Source organism: Papilio xuthus, unplaced genomic scaffold, assembly GCF_000836235.2.
Source record: "Papilio xuthus unplaced genomic scaffold, Pxut_1.1 DF829758.1, whole genome shotgun sequence".
Classification (NCBI taxonomy): Eukaryota; Metazoa; Arthropoda; class Insecta; order Lepidoptera; family Papilionidae; genus Papilio; species Papilio xuthus.
Genome location: NW_013528891.1, coordinates 299150 through 321209, shown reverse-complemented (window position 1 = coordinate 321209; position 22060 = coordinate 299150). Strand labels below are relative to the sequence as shown.

Genomic DNA, 22060 nt, shown 5'->3' with positions numbered 1-22060 from the left:
ATAAAACTAAATTTTTCTCCCAGAATTCGCATATTTCTTAGTACAAGTGATGCATATAATTGTTGAAATTTGTAAAACCATTCACGTTACGTAAGATTTCAAACAAACAGAGATTTAAACACAACAAGATATTCAATTAATGGTGACATTTGAGGGCCGAAGGGATCTGCTCTGTGTTACAACATTGCCACGTTTTAGTTTAGGGCTTGATACGACATTAAACAGATGTAACCAATATTTTACTGGTTGAGTAAATATTACGTTACAAGTTAAAAAAAAACAAGTTTAATTTTTAACAATATCTATCGTAATTAAAACAACTAATGTCAATATTCTATGTGCCTAGCTTGAATATTTTGTGACGAGTGTATCGTCTTCGCGTAAAGTACACTAAAATCGCATATTAAGTGTTAACAGAGTCCACTTAGTGAAGATTTTCCCTGTGAGATTCTTCCTTAGTGAGTATAAAAATACTGTGAACTGTAGTTAAATCTATAGACAGTATAACTATTATAAACTCGGCTTACAATTCATAAAATAACTTTTAATACTCTGTGGACGTATATCTATTTAGAGTCTACAGCAAGTTTTGGATACTCTGTGCAATTTTAAACCAGGAATCACGAATATTAATGCCTGGCTGCAGATGAATACTCTCGTGGCCAGTATAAAAAAAAATATCAGTGATGAAACAAGAGAAGTTTTGTTATTCACGCTTCTCTTGTTTCTTGTATGGGCAATCGTGAAAGTAGAATGAATGAAAGAATAAGTCTTGGAATTGAAAAGAAACGTTTTAGTTTGGTATTATTGTACCGGAGTATAGGTTATTTTTATCGACATTATATGAAATTTTATTACTTGCAATTATTTTAAAGCCTTAAATAAATCACGTCTTTGTTAAGTTTTAAAAATTAAATCTTTAAAACTTCGTGTCACGATCTATGTTCGCGATAAACTCCGAAATTACTAAACTATTTTTTTTTATTTTCTAAGCATCTGTAATATAGTATAACATAGTCTGGAAGAACACATAGGCTACTAATTAATTTTTTTTTTAATTTCAAACGACTGGAGTCGCGGGCGATAGCTAGTAACAATATAATAAATGTCCCCTCTAATACAAAATAAAAAAAGATGTCATCGGATAACTGCAATAAAATTTGAATCAATAAAATATACCCATTCAATTATATTTGACGTATGAAAATGTATCTCTTACACCAAATTGGATATATGACTCGGACCGAAGTCACCTTCTCAATATGTATAAAGCATTTTTATAACCCCATATCCTTTTACACTTATATTTACGACAAATAAAATAATGTAGCGAAGTATAAAAGTCAACTTTTCAGAACACTTTCAGAGACACATAAAAATGTATGCGAATGGAAGGAATTGCAAATACAAAAGTTGTGTGCTGCACTGTACTTCGAATTTTGCTATTGAAAGTACACTCTATCAACATACTTTTAAAGTATGTTTGAGATGAAATGTTAAAACTAAAGTCTTGCTGCTTGTCATAATATTTATTGTCTTCTCTTTCACTCTTGAAAATCACGCAGTGGAATTCTACTTTGAAACTTTAATGTAATTATGATATTGTGCAGGACTGTACTAATCGTGTTTACTTCATAAACCTTAACTGTATTACCCCAAAAGATATAGTTAGGCACTGTTTAGTTAAACATGTGTTTTAACCCTTTGAAAGCCGATGAAAGATATTATGGACATCAAAGTGGTTTTTCTCACCATAAACATTTATCCAATTTGTCAAAATTCCGTACCCGGCTTTATAGTCACGGTATAAAAAGGTTGACATATGCTTAAGCTAAAAAGTATTTCAAATATCTAATTTTGTTATACTAAAACTCTATAGGTCTATGAGAATGGTAAAAACTAATAATGATATGAAAAAAAGACGCTAGTGTACACAAAAATCCACCAATTCGCTAGTGTAAATATACCCTTATGATTATTATGACTTAGCACGTTCACGAGCTATTTTAAGTTTCAGAAATTGGCAATGACTTATTGTGCGGCGTTAAAATACATGTAAACTGATTTAGAACTTTGTTCTCTAAATTGCTTATTAGCTGTTTTAAAATAGCTGTTATTTACTTCAAGAATACATAGGTATACTTACATAGCAAAACGCAAAATAAATAAATACATATATATTCAAAATCATGATTTAAATATATAGGAATATATATATACAATCTACTAATACATTCTCGAAGGTTTAGGGTGCTCTCTATACATACGGGTGGTAAATATGACACAAACTTGTTTGGTATAAATTCGCTTCAGAAAACTCCTAACATACTCCAAATCAAATGTGTTCAGTCTCGGGCAACAGCTAGTGTGCGTTTAAATTTTTTACAGTCGCGAGCAACTTCGACTGTGCTTATACATGCGTTCAGTCGCGGGCAAATGCTAGTGTATTCATATATGTGTTCAGTCTCGGGCAACAGCTAATGTGTTCATACATACATGTGTTCAGTCGCGGGCAACTGCTTGTGTGTTTATGTGTTCAATATAAGAAGTAAAAGTGCACACTATTCTTGATGCTAATGCCATTTCAATAAGTAGGTTAATCCTATGCTCACTGACTTAGTCGTGTTATTGCTTGACAACACTTGTTGCCTTGTTATGTTGACCTCAATAAACTAAGCGTACACTTAACTTGTTGCCTTGCATTCTTTCACGTTAGTATAATTGTAAAGTTTTCTTTTAATGTCTAATTTTATTTGCTATAAAAGTCTTTAAGTGTAATATTTTAATAAATAATTTTTAGAAAAAACAAAAGTTTTGTACTTTGCGTACGAACGGAAAAAAAATACAGTTGGGATAAAATTGAATATTATTAATAATTTCTTATTACATAATAAAATGTATATTAATACGGTGAGATCTAAAATGGCGCATAATAAGACATGGCATAAGCTATTGTTAAACGCTATAAATTAGCCGCTTTGTCGTAGTAAAACGACGCGTTATAACAACAATAGATTGTTTATTATGAAGCCATAACACCTGGTAGGCGTTTATGTGCTAATAAAAAAGGAATAAAGTCCCGGTGACGTCACAGCTGGAGAGATAGCACCTTGTCGAAGTAAATGGAAGCCATAAAATGACCAACATTGGCTGAATAACTGGATGTAAGGCGTGGTCACTTGCTTCCTACGATCAAATTGCATTTGAATTAGTCGAGTGTATTTTACGTATATTTCCGTCTTTTTTATATCATTGCCACACTAACTGTGGGTTTCTAAGACCAAAATTAACGTTTAAAAATTTTTTTATACATGTTTTGTCAAAGATAATGACAGGGATGACATGTTTTATACTGAGATTTTGTACTCGGAAAACAGCGGTAAGAGTCATCTGATGGTAACTAAGTGCTTCTCATACTCTGAGTCAATTGTGTCAAATTAACCAATGTGAGTTGTATTTTCATTTTTGAATCTAAAATTATCAAAATCCATCAGCCTTACAAGTATTTTTAATAAATTGCATCCTTCGATGAAAAGTTAACGTTTGTTGTATCAATTTTAAATTAAAGGTTAAAACAAGAGCATAAATATTTAGGTGTTGTAAATTCAGTTTTCGACTTAAATTCTTCTATGGATGTAAGAATGTAGAAGTGAGAGAGGTGTGTCAGGACTGTGCCAAATGGAAGTCTGCTTACCCATCTGGGTGACGGGCAGGATGTTGGTGTTGTCATGTTGTGTAGTATTTATTTAACTTTATTACAATACAATTTTAACATCTTCGCACGAATTGTCCCGGCTCGCCCAGTGAAATACCACGACCACACAGAAAACAGGCGTGAAGTGGAAGCAATTTCGCGTTTCGTCTGATGAGTGTGCTACCCGGAAGCCTAATTTAGTCCTCTTTCCCTTCCCATCCTTTTTCTTATAAGGAAAGGATGGGAAGTGGAAATGGATTTTCCGGAGGAGAGGATGCATGGAAAGGGAAAACATTTTCTTTCTGTGCATCCTCTCCTCCGTGGGCAACGGTCACTTCGCTATTTCAGCGATTTCAGATGGCCGCTCGCTCGTTTGCCACCTTATGATATAAAAAAAAAAAATTAAAGTCAGCCAATGAACAACGAACAAACATTCTGAAAATATATTGGTGGCTAATCAACATAGCGATAAAAATGTAACGGCTATTTTGTACGGTGAAACTCAATCTCAGATGTTTGCTTACGCTTTTAAAATATCAAAGACTATCGACGAGGTTGATGACCTAAGTAATGTAAAATGATATAAAAAGTCTTCTTGTACATGGCAAGTTAAAACTGAAGACTCGACAAATAATGAAATATTTGTTATACAGTTTTTCTCATAATAGAGGAAATGGTTTAGAGAGATTTTAGTATTGGAAAATCTTAATTAATTATTATAGTTGTCATGACTTCAAAAAGAAGGAGGTTATCAATTCGTCTGTATGTTTTTTTGTGTGTTACCGCGTAGCTCCGCCCCTGGTGATCCGATTTTGAGATTTTTTTTGTGATCGAAAGGTTTTTAAGTGTAAATAATTTATTAAACTTTTTTGTGGCAACCCTGAGGATTCAGAGTGAGTTACTGTTTGAGTAGTTATTGTTAATTTCTAATCTTTCATTGAGCAGTAGGATAATCATTATAAAGCACAGTAGAGAAATCTATGGGTTACCTAATTTACATTTAGTGGAACTAAATAGTGGATTAATAGAAATAGTTTAGTGCCAAGTCTCAGAATAAGATGTCATGGACAGAGAGAAGTGGAAGAAACGGATTGGGAAAGCTGACCCCACCACCATGTGGGATGCAAGCTAGGCAGAGAGAGAGAGAGGGTGGAAGTTTACATACTATGTAATAAACATTTGCATCCTTGTTATTCTTTTTGAAAATAATACAGATAACATATATTCGAGCAGATATTTGTGTAGTGGAAATTCACTTTAAACTTTATATCGCGCAACCGAGGTCGTTTCAAACAGCTGTCGATAACAGAAACAATGTTTTGCAAATCTAATAGTCAATTCATTTGTTTGGAATATTAAATGATTTCCATACTAGGATAAGATTGAGGTATTGAATAGAAATTATATTTATACTCTTTATAACCTAATTAAATCTACATATATAAAAGAAAGTCGTGTTAGTTACACTATTTATAACTCAAGAACGGCTTTACCGATATGGTTGAAAATTGGTGAGGAGGTAGCTTTGAGCCAGGAGACGGACATAGGATACTATTTATTCATTTTTTCGAATTTATGCCTTGAAGAGCTGCTTTTTATTTAACTTACTAATATTATAAATGCGAATGTTTAGATGGATGTGATGTGGATGGATGGATGGGTGTTTAAAAATATCTCTAGAACGGCTGAATGAATCTCTATGAAATTTGGCATACTTATAGAACATAGTCTGAAAGAACACATAAGCTACACTAATTAAGTTTTTTTTATATCCACGCGGACAAAGTCGCGGGCGACAGCTAGTTTAAAAATAAATTATTCTCATTCCAACGTATAAAATCATCAATAATAATACTACCAACTATAATATGATAACTATAGCGGCTGGACTACTAGGGCATCATAAATTGGTTTATGTTCAATAACCCAGGTCGATATGATTGTAGTTATAGCAGATATATATTCCGACGACGCCACTTTCACAATATAAACACTATCAAAATATATTTATACGAATATTATACTTCTATTTATACCAATAAAAGTTTTATTATTAAAATAGCAGTCGCTCGCGACTCCGTCTGAGCGGAATAAAAGGGTCTTGACAGACAGACGGACGGACAACAAAGTGATCATATAATGGGTCTGTTTTTTCCTTTAGAAGTACGGAACCCTAAAAAAAACTAATAAGGCATGTGTACCCTTCCAGACTAAGTTCAACATCTATGTCAAATTTCAATGAGATCCATGCAGCCGTTCTGGATATACCTTCAAACATCTCTATCCAGAAATCCCAACGACAATTGATTCAAATGGAATAATCTCTTTCATAGATAGTAAATTATGTTGTCGTCCCTTTCACTCTGTTTGAAATAAACAAAGGTAGCTTTATGTTTCTGTACATTTTTGTCAATCTGCAGTTTGATTAATTACTTCTTACTACATTCTTATTTATTGTTATTTAAAATGCTTATTATTGTATATTTAATCTATTTTACAGTAGAAAATGTACATGTTTTTAGTTAAAAAAAGATTTGTTACAATCCCAAATTAGCACAGCATCCACGTTGCGGCTGTAAATGTCAATTCGTTGTTTACTAAAAACGCTCGCGAATTATTAATCCGACTGTATCTCGCTGTGTGTTGGCTTATCGATTCAGAATTCTAACATCCTGTATATTCAGTAGATCACTAATCAACGAGCCAATAACATGTTCAAAAGTAAACCAAAAATTTGTAAACCTAAAATCTTTCATTTACAACTTTTACACAAAAAAAATTGTTTTACAAATATTGTATTTGTGATAATCAAATTTGTTATTTATTTTATTGTTTTTTAATTATTAGGTGTTAAAAACATGTCGCCACCTGAATTCGTCGAAATGGTTAAGCGCTTTTAGGCGCATTCCGCTACCCAAAGGCATCCACAATTGCTAATGCGTTGGCTTCCTTGATATTGAACGATTTATCGAATTATTTTGTAAAATTATTAAACGATTTTACTTTGTCTTACAAAAAAAGAAATACAGTTAACAAAAGTTATAACTAAAGTTGTGATAACTAAGTATCGTCCTGGCAGGTTAGAACGCCATTTTATTCTTTCTTTTTGTATTCTATTTTAATTTCAGTTCATATTTAGAACGTATAAAATAAAAAAAAATAAAAAAAAGAATTTCATCATTAACGACAATTAAATATTAAAATGTAGCACAAGTAGAATTAAAAAGTAAAAAAAAACATTCTAAATTTGACTGGTATTGAATAGAAGTTGGAATTACTATTCCACATTCAAAGTAACCTGCGGATAATCGGAGGCAAAGCTTGACTGATAACAAAGGCAAAGCCATCTCGTTTAATCGATAGATTAACGAAGGCAAGGAAACTCCTACGCTGACATGATGTACGCCTACACAACCTTCACATTTAAATATAAATAACTTCGTAGATGATTTCAAAAGGTAATAACTTCCTTTGCAGATTCAGGACTTATTCTATATTTAAATTCTTTTTTCCTAAAATAGTCTTAAAGGATTTTTATAATAAGGAGGTTAATATCAATTCACGAATGTCGTATTGTTTTAAAGATGTCACTTATTCATTTAAAAATATAAAAGCGGTCGCCCGCGACTCCGTGTACGCAGAATTAAAAAAAAAACTTTATAAGTAGCCTACGTGTTCTTCTAGAATATGTTATACATCTGTGCCAAACATTAAGATCCTTCCAACAAACATCCATCCATCTAAGTATTCGCATTTATAATATTAGTAAGAAGTAAAATATGAATTTACAAATGTCCCAGTGATTTATAAAATGGTACTTATTTATATAGTTAAATATTTTTATATCTTAAATAAAAAATTCTCGTGTCACAATGCTAGCTACTATACTCCTCTGAAACTGCTTGACCGCATCTTCAGTTATTCTGAGAATCGGCTACTTTTAACCTCGGACGGAGTCGTATGCGACAGATAGTTTACTATATTAGTCTTATTGTAGTAACGATATATTATTTACTTGAGGTAAATAATTAAGTAATGCGTGTAAAGCCGTGAGAGACGACAAATATTGTTATTTGGTTTTCATATAATAATAAAGGGTTGTGTTATTATAATATGAATGTGTTTTAAATCAGAATGTATCCAATAAAGTAGTTATTGTTTTTAAGAATTTTAATTAGCCGTATAATTATCGTGTTAATAAATAATTAACGAAAAGATTAATTAAATAACTTTTAGTTTATTATTATTTAATGTTGCTAAATTATTATATTTAATTATTTCTTAATAACTTATTAATGAGCGTCGGTGGCTCAGTGGTCAAGCAATTGACTTGCAATCTGCAGGTCCTGGGTTCGAATCCCGCCATGTACCAATGTGTTTTTCGGTTTCTGATTTACATATGTACATTTATCCGACGTTCTTACGGTGAAGGAAAACATCGTGATGCTGCACATATCTGAGAAGAAATTGAAAGATATGTGTGAAGTCAACCAACCCGCACTTGGCCAGCGTGGTTGACAATGGCCTAATCACCCTTAACTTAGGGTAGGCTCCGAGCCCCTCGGTGGGGACGTATAGTGAGCTGATGATGAAGTTATTAATGAGTTAAAAACATCAATGTATATTAAGCTAGAAATCTTACTATCTTACTTCTTACTAATATTATAAATACAAATGTTTAGATGGATGTATCTCCAGAACGGCTTAACGGATCTCAACGATATTTGGCATACATATAGAACATAGTATGTAAGAACACATAGGCTACTAATTATATTTTATTTTAATACCAGGTGGAAGGAGACGCGGGCAACAACTAGTATATCTATAAGTTATACAAAATTTTAATAAAATGTCCCCTGTCAATATCAGCGATATCACAAAATTGATATCCGCACAGATTATTGAGGCTTAAAGCAAAAAATACGTCCGATCAATATGATAACGAACCTGCATACAAACTAAACAACCTACAAACATTTTACATATATAAAACATCAATACATACATTATATATAAATATAAAATATTTCAAGTACATCTCAAATCTATGTAGCGTTAAGATATTTCCAGCAACAAGTAAGGATAATATTCGTAACCTTATTTTAAAAATTTTAACTTACCCGTGTAATAAAAATACACGTACAAACACGTAATTATATAAACACACTCAAACTGTTTCTTTTAAGAATATTTTCACACAGAAAAATCGAAATTCACTGATTTATAAAGGTTTTATGTTTGACGCAACACGTCTGCACACCGCGCGAGCTCGGGGGCGACTGGGGATTTGTAGGATGTTATTATGGGATCGCAAGATGAGGGAAGAGAATCCTTTTCAGTCTAATTGTGGTCGAGTCGGCGTTCCCATTAGACTCTTCAGCTTAATTTCCAAGTTATTAGGATCGTATTTAATGAACACAAACCTTATTGGTGCTAGTCACCGTTGTAGCAAAAACATCTTACTAATATTATAAATACGAATGTTTAGATGAATGTTTATAAGATGTCTCCAGAATGACTTAACGGATCTCGTAATATTAGGCATAGATGTAGAACGTAGTCTTGAGGAACACATAGATCTACTAATTATTATTTTTTATAAAATTAAGCAACAGCTAGTTTACATAATAAAGTAACATTATTTTAGAAAAAATATGTTCGCAGAGATAATAAATTAAAAATGTTAAGTAAACGAAATATCGTAATATACTTTTAACAGTATTATGTTGTACAGCCTTCAAACTGCGTTGGAGTGAGCTCGGTCGAGTTACCTTGTGGTACGATATCCGAGATTAATTTAATTCCTAGATTAATCTAAGCAAGGACAGTTCACAGGCACTTTGTACCATTGCAGCCGATGTAAAGTGACATAAATGGCAGTACCAGGAAACTCTAGAATATTACACGGTTTTTTTTATAATTATAACAAGCCCTGGACCACGCGGTTATAAGTTGGTGAGTATACACAGATGTAGAAGCGAGTATTTTTTTGAATTAAGAATGAAACTTCTTATTCGACTTGATATTAATTCACGTATTGTGATCGTTAGTAAATGTTAAAAATCGGTTTAAAATTTTTGTTTTTAAAAAAATATTTTACCTTACACGAGTCGATACTTTTCACTGTTCTATACCAAAATTCAACAATGACTAAATTAGCCGTCATGAATAGAGCCTTTTCGGATTAAGGCGGGCAACATTTTCACGGCACATTTTTCAATTCGGCCGCTTACGGTCCGGACATCAAAGCCTGCGGGTGTTTTTCACCTTTTACCTCGCGTAGCCACCCCGTAGCCCGTAGCCCGAGTAGCGCGTCACTGTAATTGAAATGCCTTTGTGCCTGAAATGCGGTCACTGAAGGCTTTGAATGGATGATATTAACATGCTAATTTACTTAGTGACAGCATTTTTAACAGGGTTTGAATATTACATTCTTTATTTTATTTACCAATATTACAATGATATGAAAGTTAACTTAGTCAGAGGTGGATACATAAATAGTACGATGTCTCATATCATTTTTTCTACGCTGTAACCTTTCTTAGTCTTAAAATACTCATAATAACAAATAATTGGTTTTACTGCCTTTATAGAAAAGTGATATAAGTAAAAAGGTAATAAAAGTCCAAAAAATCGCTGGTTGAAGTTATCTACGTAAAATGATCCTGAGGAGTCAAATCCATCAATAAAAAATATTTGTGACTAGTAGTTGCCCGCGATTTCGGCTGCGTGGAATTAAAAAAACACAAGCGATAAATATAGCTTATGTCAACCGAGGATAGTGTAGCTTCCCAACAGCGAAATAATTTTTCATACAAATAAATCTTTCCTTAGGTAACCTTTATTTACTTAATAATAACTTCTTGATGATGTGAAGGGCTGACATTTGACTACTCGCCACACGTCCAAAATGTCAGTGTGTTGATAAATTTTGAAAAGGGTCAACACATCGGACACATGCTTTGACAATTTTTAAAAATTAAAATAGTGGTTTTTCCCAACATATACGAAAAGTTCTTATTCAAGTTTCCTATAGGTTTAAGATAAAATACGATTTCCTATAGGTCATGGCAGACTCTACTAGATAATTACGGTCACGTGAAATCGAAGCTCAAAGGAAATGGTTCAATGCGTTTTGAGAATTCCGAACTATACATGGATTGTGTAAACTTCCTTGAATTTTATTAGGTGGCAAACGAGAAAACGGTCACATGGATTCGCCAAAGTAGCGAAGAGACAGCTGCCCATAGACAAACGCAATAGTAAATTTACTACTTTTACTGTTAAACTACCTTTAATCAATAGAGGAAATGCACAGATATAAAATACTTCTCCTTACTATTCATCCCCTCCTCCGTGAAATCTATTCCCCCATTTCCATCGTTTCCTTATAAAAAGGGAAGGAAGGGATAGAGTAAAATATTAACCATTTGTTAGTGTTGCTAAAAAACGCATTATAATGAAACATATTGTTATCCTTGTTTTTTTCAAAGAGTATAAAAGAGATGACAGTAGTGTTGTACATATGTTAGCGCAGTGGAAATTCTCAGGTAAAGTATTATAAAGTGAGCATAATTTTCTTCAGTTATAAGAGTTCTAAGACAATTTAATCTATGAAGTGAACGACTTTTCAAGGAGCTTCTATTGGCAAGGCTTTGTTGTTTTCTTTGTTAAATTAAAATAAGTTTTTACTTACATTTTTAATATTTATTGTTTTCAAAACTAATAAAATTCGTAACTGTAAAACTAAAAAGTAGAGTGAATAGGCACTTACTAAGCTAGCGCGTACCATCTTTCGACCAAGTCTCCACTTCACCAGGTGGGATCGTGGTCAAGCGCTGGCTTATAAAACGTAAAAAAAAAAAACTGACTACTATTAGTTTCTTTTGGTGTTACTGTGTAACTAGATTTTATGAAATTTCAATTGAACTATTGCAAATACACGCTTCAATTAGAATCGACCGAAACGAACACAATTTTCCTTATGTTCGATCAATCGGCCCAATGGATAATTTAATAGGCCGATTAATCGGCCAACCAATCGGTCCGCCGGAAAACACTCAAACAAAAAGTCTTGAAATAAAATAACTTTGTAGACAATTGAAGTATTATATATATAGAGAAGTTAGAATATATGACAAAAAATATAAATATTATTGTTAGGTCTGTCTGGTGCGAGAAGGTCATTGTCTCCAGACAAAGGAAACCAAGTCTATTCAGACTTCGTTACTTTCATATTTTTTTCTTAGTATAATAAACTAAATCAGTTGGTATTGGCACGAACATTCAAAAATATTTTACTGGATTCTATATTTTTATATAATACATTTTTTTATATCATAAAGTGGCAAACGAGCGAGCGGCCATCTGAAATCGCTGAAATAGCGAAGTGACCGTTGCCCGTGGACATACGCAATTGCATATGCGTTACCTACCTTTAATCGACGGAGGAGAGGATGCACAGAAAGAAAATATTTTCCCCTTCCATGCGTCCTCTCATCCGGAAAGTCCACTTCCACCTCCTATCCTTTCCTTATAAGAAAAAAGGTGGGAAGGGAAAGAGGACTAAATTAGGCCCCCGGGACGCACACTCATCAGACGAAACGCGGAATTGTCTCCATTTCAAGCCTGTCTTCTGTGTGGTCGTGGTATTTCACCGGGCGAGCCGGGCCAATTCGTGCGAAGATGTTAAAGCGGGCTCTACCACTGTTAATACATTTTTTCGAGTAAATATCGTTGTTTCTTACGATAATGTTTAAGCTACTGAAAATATTATAACTTTTTGACGGATTTTTATTACTGAAAAATACGTTATGATATGAAAAAGGACTCGTAAAGAGAAATTTCATGTTCATTAGTCTTTCGCTTTTCGTTGAGTGACATTCTTTTCGAATCATGTAAATATATTAACACATACAGACAATTATTATTTATTCTTTATCTAGTTATAGCCCAGAACTCTGTCCGCGCGAAATTAAGAAAAAACTTTATAAGTAGCCTATGTGTTCTTCCAGACTATGTTCTATATGTATGTCAAATTTTATCGCGATCCGTTAAGACGTTCTGGAGATACCTTCTAACAAACATCCATCATCTAAACATTCGTATTTATAATATTAGTAATATAGAGAATTATTTTATTAACAATATTTTTAAGATATTCTACAAAAACAAAGTGTAGATGAAGTTTATCACTACGAGTCAATTAACAGGAGATAGACCGTTGAAAATATACAGCACGTCTCATCACATATTCATAATTTGCTTTAAAACACGTAATAAATCGCACGAAAGCGAAGGGGTTGCGTTTGACGACAGAGAGGGATGTATGAATTATTCATTATGAATAATGTCTAAGCCGATTTTGAAACCATTCAGCCGTTCCAAGTTCATACACGTCAACGTCTCTTTATACAATGATGACGTCACCTTTATTCACACGTATTATTTAGTATTTTGTGCTTTACCGGGTTATCTATTTACATTCCTTTTGTATAGTGAAAAAGGCAAAGGTTCACTGGCCAGTATGCCACGTCTTTGGCTGAATGTTGCATATGCTCTCGACAAATACAACGACGAAAATTAAGTGCGAATAATCCCTTAACGCGCGATGTGAAGTAAAAATCTCAAATAATTATATTCTTCCACAAAGCCTTCATAAGTATTAGTTGAGTAATATTGTAATTTGTCAATATACTAAATAATTTGCTAATACACAGTATGCAACTATGATAATATCGGTCACAAGATTAGTGAGGCGATACGTGCCAAATGCAATAACTTTGATGTACGTGACTGGTTGCGAATTCTGTCGATTGATGGTAAATCATGCGGTTGTATTGATTTTGCTAACATTGCTCGTCGTTATTTCGTTGTTCACCAAAAGCAATTGAATATTTAAGGAAATAAAATAGAACCTTTCAATTTAAATTTTATTTAATTGATGTTAGATAGCATTTGACGTAAATATTCAAAGTATGCCGCAGCCGCATCCGCGTATTTCGCCGAAAGTTCTGGGAGCGATGCGATCGCTGGCATAGCGCAGGCTGGCGGCCGCGCCTGCAAAGTCCTCGCTTAGGATGGCGACATCCCCGTATCCGCACCCGTAAGCGACTGCGCCAGCTCCGGCAGACGGCACTGCGCCCTCTAAGTATGTAGTGCCGAGGAATGGCAACTGACCCGCTACTGCCACAATACCAGAGTACTCGTTGTCCGACACTACCGACACACCGTGGGGTGGCGTGGGAGACGAGCTCATCACAGCGAAGCCGCCACCGTCCGCTGCAGCCAGTGCGGCCGCGGCGCTGTCTACCGCCGCCAACTGTGCCCCGCAGCCGCACCCCGGGTTGGCGCCCTGCACGCCCCACGCAACCCCGCCGTACTGCTGCGCACTCAGCGGCAAGCACTGACCCCGCAGGCTCTGAACACATAAATATATTAAATAAATGACACAAGAAGAGATGCCTCTAATTGTAATTAGACACGTCAATAGTTCAACTCACCGACACAAGACATCCGAAGACAGAAAGCGCTGCTATAACTGAAGCCATTTTGTTTACTGAATGTTGGTACTTTGATTGAATGTTTAGAGCAGAATGAGTGTGAACTGTAACTCTTGTTATTTATATTGTCACAGTACTGTATATATCTACTATCAGTGCATATTGCAACATGTTGTAAAAGTGAACTTGATATCACTTGCTTTGCTAAATTTTGTAAAGTTTCAAAGACGACAAGTCAGTAGTAACTAATCACTCACGTATGCGTTGATTAGAAACATTTCCAAACTCTAAATAAACATTGTATAAATAGTAGTAAGTAAATGTTAGTTGTATCATCATTCACTCAAACAACAAACAGTCATGTCGACCTTCACTCGCTGCGGACTTCTGGTGTGCTTCACTGTCTGCCTGCTTCAGGCATCACAAGGACAATACCTCTCTGGTGGTCTAGGTGTCGGATACGGCACCATCGGAGAATGCGGCTGCTCGCGGGGCCAGGGGTACAGTTGGCAAGGGATGGGCACCGGCAGCGCATGGGGGGTACCGGAAGTAGTCGGCGGCTACGGGGGCGAGGGCATCGGGGACTTGGAGGTCGCCGGCGAGCTGCCTGTGGCGGGCACCACGCTCGTGGCCGGCCAGGTGCCAGTACTGGGCGCCGTGCAGTTCGCGGGGGAGGTGCCAGCCGCCGGCCTCGTCACCATCACCGGCAGATGCGGCTGTGATTGTAACGGAAACGTTCTGTTCTAAATTACTTAAAAAAGTGTGATTTTGTTCCAATAAAAGACCAATAAAATATTAAGCATTATTTCTCACTTTTCTTTTCATCGTCTTTAAATAAATAGCTCAATGAACATTGGAGATAACCTCAAAGTTATTGGTATTATTCCGGGCTTGTGAACGTGTAGTATAGTTTATCAGTCGCTACAATCAAATTTAAAAGAATCGATTGTTTAATTATCAAATTGAACAAAAAACTTTACTGAAAGTTCTTTGCGAATATCGATTTCTTTATTGTTGTTTTGTAAGCTTCAGAGTTAAGTTGATTGACGTAACTTCTGATACTTAACTTCTTTATTTCCTTTTACTAAGACGATATTCTTCAAGGGGAATAACGCTCACTGGGTAATGGCACTGAGTTCGGTAACTCTGTCAAAATGGTAGGTATGAAACGCCACATCGAGTGCAGCACGAGACAGTGGAACAAATAGCAGTCATCTCTCAGTCATGTGATCACGAAGAGCATTTTTTCGATCGCGGCCTTGATCATCTAATTATTAGTTAAATGTGGCCCGAAAGTACTAAATTTCCGGCTTTTTATACATAGATCAGTTACTATTCTGATATTAAAACTATTTCATTTTCTTTTAAAACAATCAATTAACGACACTCATGAATGATTTGTATTAATTTCAAATTATTCACAAAACGATAGTTTGATTGAAACGGCTGCCTTAGCGCTATTAACTCCCATTGACTTGTTTAAACAAAACAAACAAAAAAAAAAACAAATGTCTCATCGTATGCCTTTTCATATTCCACTGTATGTCTTTGTGTCCCATATTGATTTATCATTGGTCACTTCAGTCATCACTCCATTATTATTACCTATCCATTTGGCTTTTCCCAGGTCTATCCTTACCGATGTGAGTTTAGTTCTCCATGACGATGCAGTTATTCCCTACACATTTCTAAAACCTCGATATATTATATAACCATTTTCATTAAAATCATTTTTTTGAAAAGAAAAGAAAAGTTTTTATTATAGGTAATACAGATTAAACCAAGAAACAATAACTAACATAATAAAATTGCACATAACTAAGAAATTAAATTAGACTTAAGTTACCATTTATGGTTAATTTGGATAATCTAGTGATGCCCACACTAGGCAATGCCTGTATCGTGGGCACCGATTTTCATGTCAGATTTCGTCTGAAGTTGAGTGAACATGGCAACACCATATAATACTGGTCACAAATTTCACGGTATGCATTATATGCTGGCGATGGACTTCCGAATTTTTGTAATTTGTAAAATTTTTCAATTATAATTAATACCTTCATTGTAAAATAAAAGTGAAAAATAACGCTTAATTTTTTATTGATCTTTTATTGGAACATAATTACACTTCTCTTAGTTGTTTAGAACAGAACGTTTCCGTTGCAATCGCAGCCGCATCTGCCGGTGATGGTGACGATGCCGGCGGCTGGCACCTCCCCTGCGAACTGCACGGCGCCCAGCACCGGCACCTGGCCGGCCACGAGCGTGGTGCCCGCCACAGGCAGCTCACCGGCGACCTCCAAGTCCCCGACGCCCTCACCCCCGTAGCCGCCGACTACTTCCGGTACCCCCCATGCGCTGCCGGTGCCCAGCCCCTGCCAACTGTACCCCTGACCCCGCGAGCAGCCGCATTCTCCGTTGGTGCCGTATCCGACACCTAGACCACCAGAGAGGTATTGTCCTTGTGTTGCCTGAAGCAGGCAGACAGTGAAGCACACCAGAAGTCCGCAGCGTGTGAAGGTCGACATGACTGTTTGTTGTTTGACTGAATGATGATACAACTAACATTTACTTACTACTATTTATACAATGTTTATTTAGAGTTTGAAATTGATTATCTACACCAACGTGACAATGATTAAATTTTAACTATCCCCATTTTGTCATAGAAACGTACGGAAAAATTGTTAAAGTAGGTAATAGATAATTCTCTTAGATTTAAGAACGTGCAATTTTAACGTAATTGAAAATGATTTCGTAATTTTTAACATTTCAACATTTCCCTTTACGAAAATTTGCAAAATTCATTGTGACTATATAAACACTAGATGAGTGAGCTTACAATAACTTCACCGGAGATTTCCAATCAAAGCCGAGCGCACTGGAAGCAAACATGGCTGTTTATACTGCAGAGGTTTTATTTGCTCTCGGATTTCTAGTATCGGTAAGTTTAAAAGACGACGTTCTTTACAATAGACATGTGAATTTTGAAAAGTTTTCTAATGCTAAAGAAGAACTATAAAATGAATATTTATTCTATATTTATGTGACTTGTTTCCTGATTAATTTCAGAGTCTGCAGAGTCAGTGTTTACCGCTAAGTAGCCAGCAGTATGGCGGGGTCTTGGGAAGCGCGTGGGGCGGGCGAAGCGATAACGCAGGGTGCGGCTGTGGGACGCAATTGGCGGGAATAGACAGTGCCGCGGCCGCACTCGCTGCAGCGGACGGTGGCGGCTTCGCTGTGGTGAGCTCGTCTCCCACGCCACCCCACGGCGTGTCGGTAGTGTCGGACAACGAGTATTCCGGTATTGTGGCAGTCTTGGGTCAGTTGCCGTTCCTCGGCACTACATACCTCGAGGGCGCAGTGCCGTCCGCCGGAGCAGGCGCCGTCGCTTACGGGTGCGGGGGCGGAGACGTTGCCATCCTCAGCGAGGACTTTGCAGGCGCGGCCACCAGCCTGCGCTACGCCAGCGATCGCATCGCTCCCAGGACTTTCAGCGATACAGGCGTCTGTGGTTGTGGGACTTGGTTTTAAAATACTGTAATCATCCATTTAATTAACATCTGATCTAAAATAATGACTTTTATAAAACATCTCTATCGATTATTTTTATTCATATGAAAATCAAAATTAATGTATGTAAAATTTATGGTAATATTTTCAAAAACAAAATGTTGTGTTTAAACATTGTTTTGTTTAAAATTGATTTAAAGACGAAATGACCGCCTCCCTGCTCTGACAATTGATGATCTATCAAACGTGTTGTCAATGTCAAACAGTCGGCATCAAGATTGGAATTTTTTTTTCATTCGATTGATAATAGTTACGTTTAGTTCTAAACAGTTTTCTTGCTAAAATCCTACTTAAATCTTCGATGAAAAACGACCATGAATAATTCTGCGATAAAAGTAAGTATTCTTTACTCTCAAATATGACAAATATAAATCGTTTATTGACGCTATGTTACATCTTGGCTCAATATTCCTTTGATGCACTACACTTACCTAATATTAAATCTAAATATCGATTGATTATTAGACCTAAAACGAATCGTTAGTTAATAATTACATAGAAACAAAAACAAGCGTACAACTTTTTTGCAGCACCTCTTAATAGCCGTGGATGTAGACCTCTATATAACATTGCACCTTTGTTATAAGTCAGATATAGTTAATTATTTGATTTACATGTTTTGTAGGTTGCTGAAATATTCAACGAGGCTGGGACGGCATTCAAAAAGCTGTCAGAGATGACAATGATGCTGCACCCAGTAAATGATGCACAGCCTGGGTATATTTCACTGAAAAATATTTAAGTGAATGCATTATTTTGTTGTTTGTAACTGTTGCTTAACTCATTTCAATGTTATCTCAGTGGCAAATGGAGTGATGAGGAAGTGGAAATGTTGAGGGCCTGCATTCATCGCTTTGCAGTGGATCTGAATCAACTCAGTCTGCATATTAAAAACAGGACGATGTAAATATGTTTCACAATTAATTCTTAAAAACATTCATTATTTAACAATCTGCTTACTAATAATTGTCTTGCAGCTCCCAAATAAAGCGGACGCTGAAGAAGAAGGCGTTTGAGGACGCTGGCATCCCGCTGCGCGAGGTAAGCAGCACGGTGACCAGCCAGCAGTTGCCGGAGCCGCAGGTAGAGCCCACCACCATCGCGCCCCGAGTGTTAGGAACAAATCCAGAGGTTCAAATATTCACTTAAACACACAGTTTTGCTACATTGGTTGGTTTTTGTTTCGTCTTTTTAGTTTCAAATATTGGTACAAAGTTTTTTATTCCATTAGTTGTATTAGTAGTTGTGTTTGGGGTAGAATATGTGTCCTACTCTTTGATTTTCATTTTAATATAGTTATTTCCATATTAATAGGGAAATAAGAACTGGATTTGACGGGCAAATGATGCTAACAGAGTTATATAACAGAGTTTGAGAAGTATTGACTGGTTAAAATGAAAAAGTTTTTAAACAATCAAAGATTTTTAAGTCACACATAATTATGTCTCTCAATTGTTTAGATGAGATTTTATAGATGATAGGTGTGAATGGTGCTTACTGTTTCTTATATTTTTATTCATTTTATCATTACCTCATGATTTAATAGTGAACAAGATAACCTTTAGTTTTGTTGTTGAGTATTTAAGAACCCGTTAATAGTTATGAAGCTAATTAGTAGGTCTCTGCCAGTGGATCGCTGTAATATACGCATTTGCAATTACGTGCTGTGTTAACAATTTAGTGCCAAAAAAGTCAAATACAGTTTTTTTATATCATAAAGTGGCAAACAAGCGAGCGACTACTAGAAATCGCTGAAATAGCGAAGTGATCGTTGTCCATAGACATACGCAATTGCATATGTGTTGCCTACCTTTAATTGACGGAGGAGAGAATGCACTGAAAGAAAATGTCTTCCCTTTCCATGCATCCACTCATCCAGAAAGTCCACTTACACTTCCCATCCTTTCCTTATAAGAAAAAGAAGACAAAATTAGACCTCCGGGCCGCACACTAATCAGACTGTACGCGGAATTTCTTCCACTTGACGCCTGTCTTCTTTGAGATTGTGATATTTCACCGGGAGAGCCGGGACAATTCGTGCGAAGATGTTAAAACGGGCTCTATCACTGTTATTGTTTACTACCATTTACTATCGTAAATAGGTTAAGATGAACAAACTTTCAATGGAGTCAAACTCAAGTTTTCATGAAGCTATTGAACCATCTCTATGAAATGGTTAAAAGGACTTCAGAAACCAGACATAAATATGGTTAAGCATATTTGTATGATCATTCTATTGTGATTTTGTAGTCTTACTTGGAAATACTTAGATATTCATTCCAGTTTACTCAAGATTATTTTTTCTCTTTGGTTAAATTGCTTGTTTTCTTTTAGTTGTGTTCCGTTGAAGTTCAGTTTGAGTATTGGTACATAGGTGTTTTTAGTTGTAGTTGTTTCACGCGCAATGGTTAGCATGCACAAGGATTTCATATTTAAACAGTTCGTGTGTTTAGTAGCAAACTAACCGTTGATTTCTGAGACCCAAATTCTCTGTAAAATTGTCATTCCTTCATCTAAGACAGTGGTTCCCAAACTTATTTTGTCTATTGTCCACTTTGAGAATAAATATTTTTGTAGCGCCCCCATATTTTCACATATTTAAAAACCACTATAACTTCAAATTAAATTAATTAATTATTGTGACCTATATATGTATATTAACGGAGAATTCTAAACGAAACTTTTACTATAACCTGCAGCGCCCACAAGGCGGTAATAGTATGTTTTATACGGGGATTTTGATCTCAGGAACCCACGGTAAATGTAGTAAGCACAAGATAATATTTTGTTCTTGCACACTTATTATAAATTGATTATATTATATTAAAATTTTATATGTATAAGTGTGCTGTAGATATTTTGTATAGATAGTTAATGTTGGAGGGAGTTCGGGATCAAATAAATAATTACTATACAATGTACAGTCAGCGTCATATAGATCGTCACAGACAAGATATGCAAATATATAGGTACACCAAAAGTAATCAATTATATCGGTACAACAAAAGTCCTCAAAATAATAGATACATTCACCCTGCTCAAATACATCGGTACATACACAGCGTCAAATATATGAGTACATGCAAGATGCTCATAAATATCGTAGCAGCCACAGCGTCATAAGTAACGAAGCAGTCAAGTTGCGCAAAAATATCGGTACATTTGACAAAATTGAACTCTATCTCTATATACTTGTGATACAATTTGGAATAAACTACTTCTGTTACATTCATTTGACACTTTGCATCAAACCATTTTTCAAAATTTACTAAAAGTGTTCGACGCGGATGACAGATATTAGGTAGATAAAACCAACATCAAATTTAAGCTTGTCATCATATATGCTAGTTTGGTCTCGTGGCCTTACCGTTCGCCGCCGTTGGTACGTAAGTTCGGCGGTTCAAATCCCAAGCAACTATTTTTTTTTGATATTTAAACTTTTTAATTTTAATATCGAAGCACATGTAAGTAAACTCTATCGCCGTAGTTATTAGGTACTTTTTGATATTGACTTGGACTAATGAGTTTGACCGTTAAAGTACTTTTCTATTTCAAACAAAAATGAAGGAGATAAAGTGATGCTATTGACATAAACAAATTATGTTTATTACTCATGTTTGTTAAACTTGCACCGGTAAAAATAACACTTTTACTTTTACCTTTTACTGATACTGATTATATTTAAGAAACAAAGAAAAAAAACTGAATGTCAATATCCAAACTACATGAAATTTTTGGTCGATTGCAATAAACATTCCAGTGTGCGTGGGCGCGCACACATATGTAGATAACACTTGTACGTATAGTTTCCGCGCGTACCATTCTTAAAACCCGCAAAGACAATCCACGCTCCGCCCACTCACTTCAACCGCGATGGTCTGACCTAATTGTTGTTAACTTTATTTAAATTTCTTTCTACCCGACAGCGAAATTTATAAAAAAAAATTGTCGAGCAAAATTTTACATTACCAAATTTTTACTGGTTATGAAAAAATAACCCCGTGATTGATAAAATGAAAAAAAAGTAGCCTGAGATTCGAACCGGTAAACTTACATATTACGGCAAACATACTGGAATACTGCGCCAAACTAGTATATATTGTGACAAGCAAAATTTGATATTAGTTATTACGTATCTGTCATATTCGGCGTGACAAACTTTTAGAATATATTTAAGCGTTATGACAGGAGAAGAAAAATATTGGGTTGCCCAGTAAGTTCGTGCCGCTTTATAAGGAAAATTGAAACCCTATTCTCTTAAATTTTTGGAAATGTTTTTAAATTATAT

At 35.3% G+C, this 22060-nt stretch overlaps 5 protein-coding genes across 6 annotated transcripts in view; 3 read left to right on the top strand and 2 right to left on the bottom strand.

Moving 5' to 3' along the window:
- Window positions 1-13667: 13667 nt before the first annotated feature.
- On the bottom strand, window positions 13668-14247 carry LOC106116669 (chorion class B protein PC10-like). Its single transcript, XM_013310614.1, has 2 exons — window positions 14200-14247; window positions 13668-14117 (listed from the first exon to the last, which is right to left on the bottom strand). The coding sequence occupies exons 1-2, from the start codon at window positions 14245-14247 to the stop codon at window positions 13668-13670; spliced, it is 498 nt and encodes a 165-aa protein (XP_013166068.1).
- Window positions 14248-14559: 312 nt separating this feature from the next.
- Window positions 14560-14946, top strand: LOC106116581 (chorion class A protein PC292-like). Its single transcript, XM_013310496.1, has one exon. The coding sequence runs from the start codon at window positions 14560-14562 to the stop codon at window positions 14944-14946; it is 387 nt and encodes a 128-aa protein (XP_013165950.1).
- A 1394-nt stretch (window positions 14947-16340) lies between these two features.
- On the bottom strand, window positions 16341-16727 carry LOC106116479 (chorion class A protein PC292-like). Its single transcript, XM_013310382.1, has one exon. The coding sequence runs from the start codon at window positions 16725-16727 to the stop codon at window positions 16341-16343; it is 387 nt and encodes a 128-aa protein (XP_013165836.1).
- A 365-nt stretch (window positions 16728-17092) lies between these two features.
- Window positions 17093-17733, top strand: LOC106116407 (chorion class B protein PC10-like). The gene is made up of 2 exons (XM_013310272.1): window positions 17093-17143; window positions 17272-17733. Exons 1-2 carry the CDS (start codon window positions 17093-17095, stop codon window positions 17731-17733), a joined length of 513 nt encoding a protein of 170 aa, XP_013165726.1.
- Window positions 17734-18007: 274 nt separating this feature from the next.
- Window positions 18008-22060, top strand: part of LOC106128809 (chromatin complexes subunit BAP18-like) — an 11093-nt gene continuing 7040 nt past the window's right edge. Inside the window, exons 1-4 of one of the 2 annotated variants that reach the window (XM_013327301.1) lie at window positions 18008-18107; window positions 18398-18489; window positions 18574-18675; window positions 18750-18813. In XM_013327301.1, coding sequence (XP_013182755.1) covers window positions 18087-18107; window positions 18398-18489; window positions 18574-18675; window positions 18750-18813 — 279 coding nt within the window. In that variant the 5' untranslated portion in view covers window positions 18008-18086. Of the gene's footprint in view, window positions 18108-18397; window positions 18490-18573; window positions 18676-18749; window positions 18904-22060 lie in introns of both variants that reach the window. The other variant, XM_013327280.1, reaches the window with a different exon arrangement.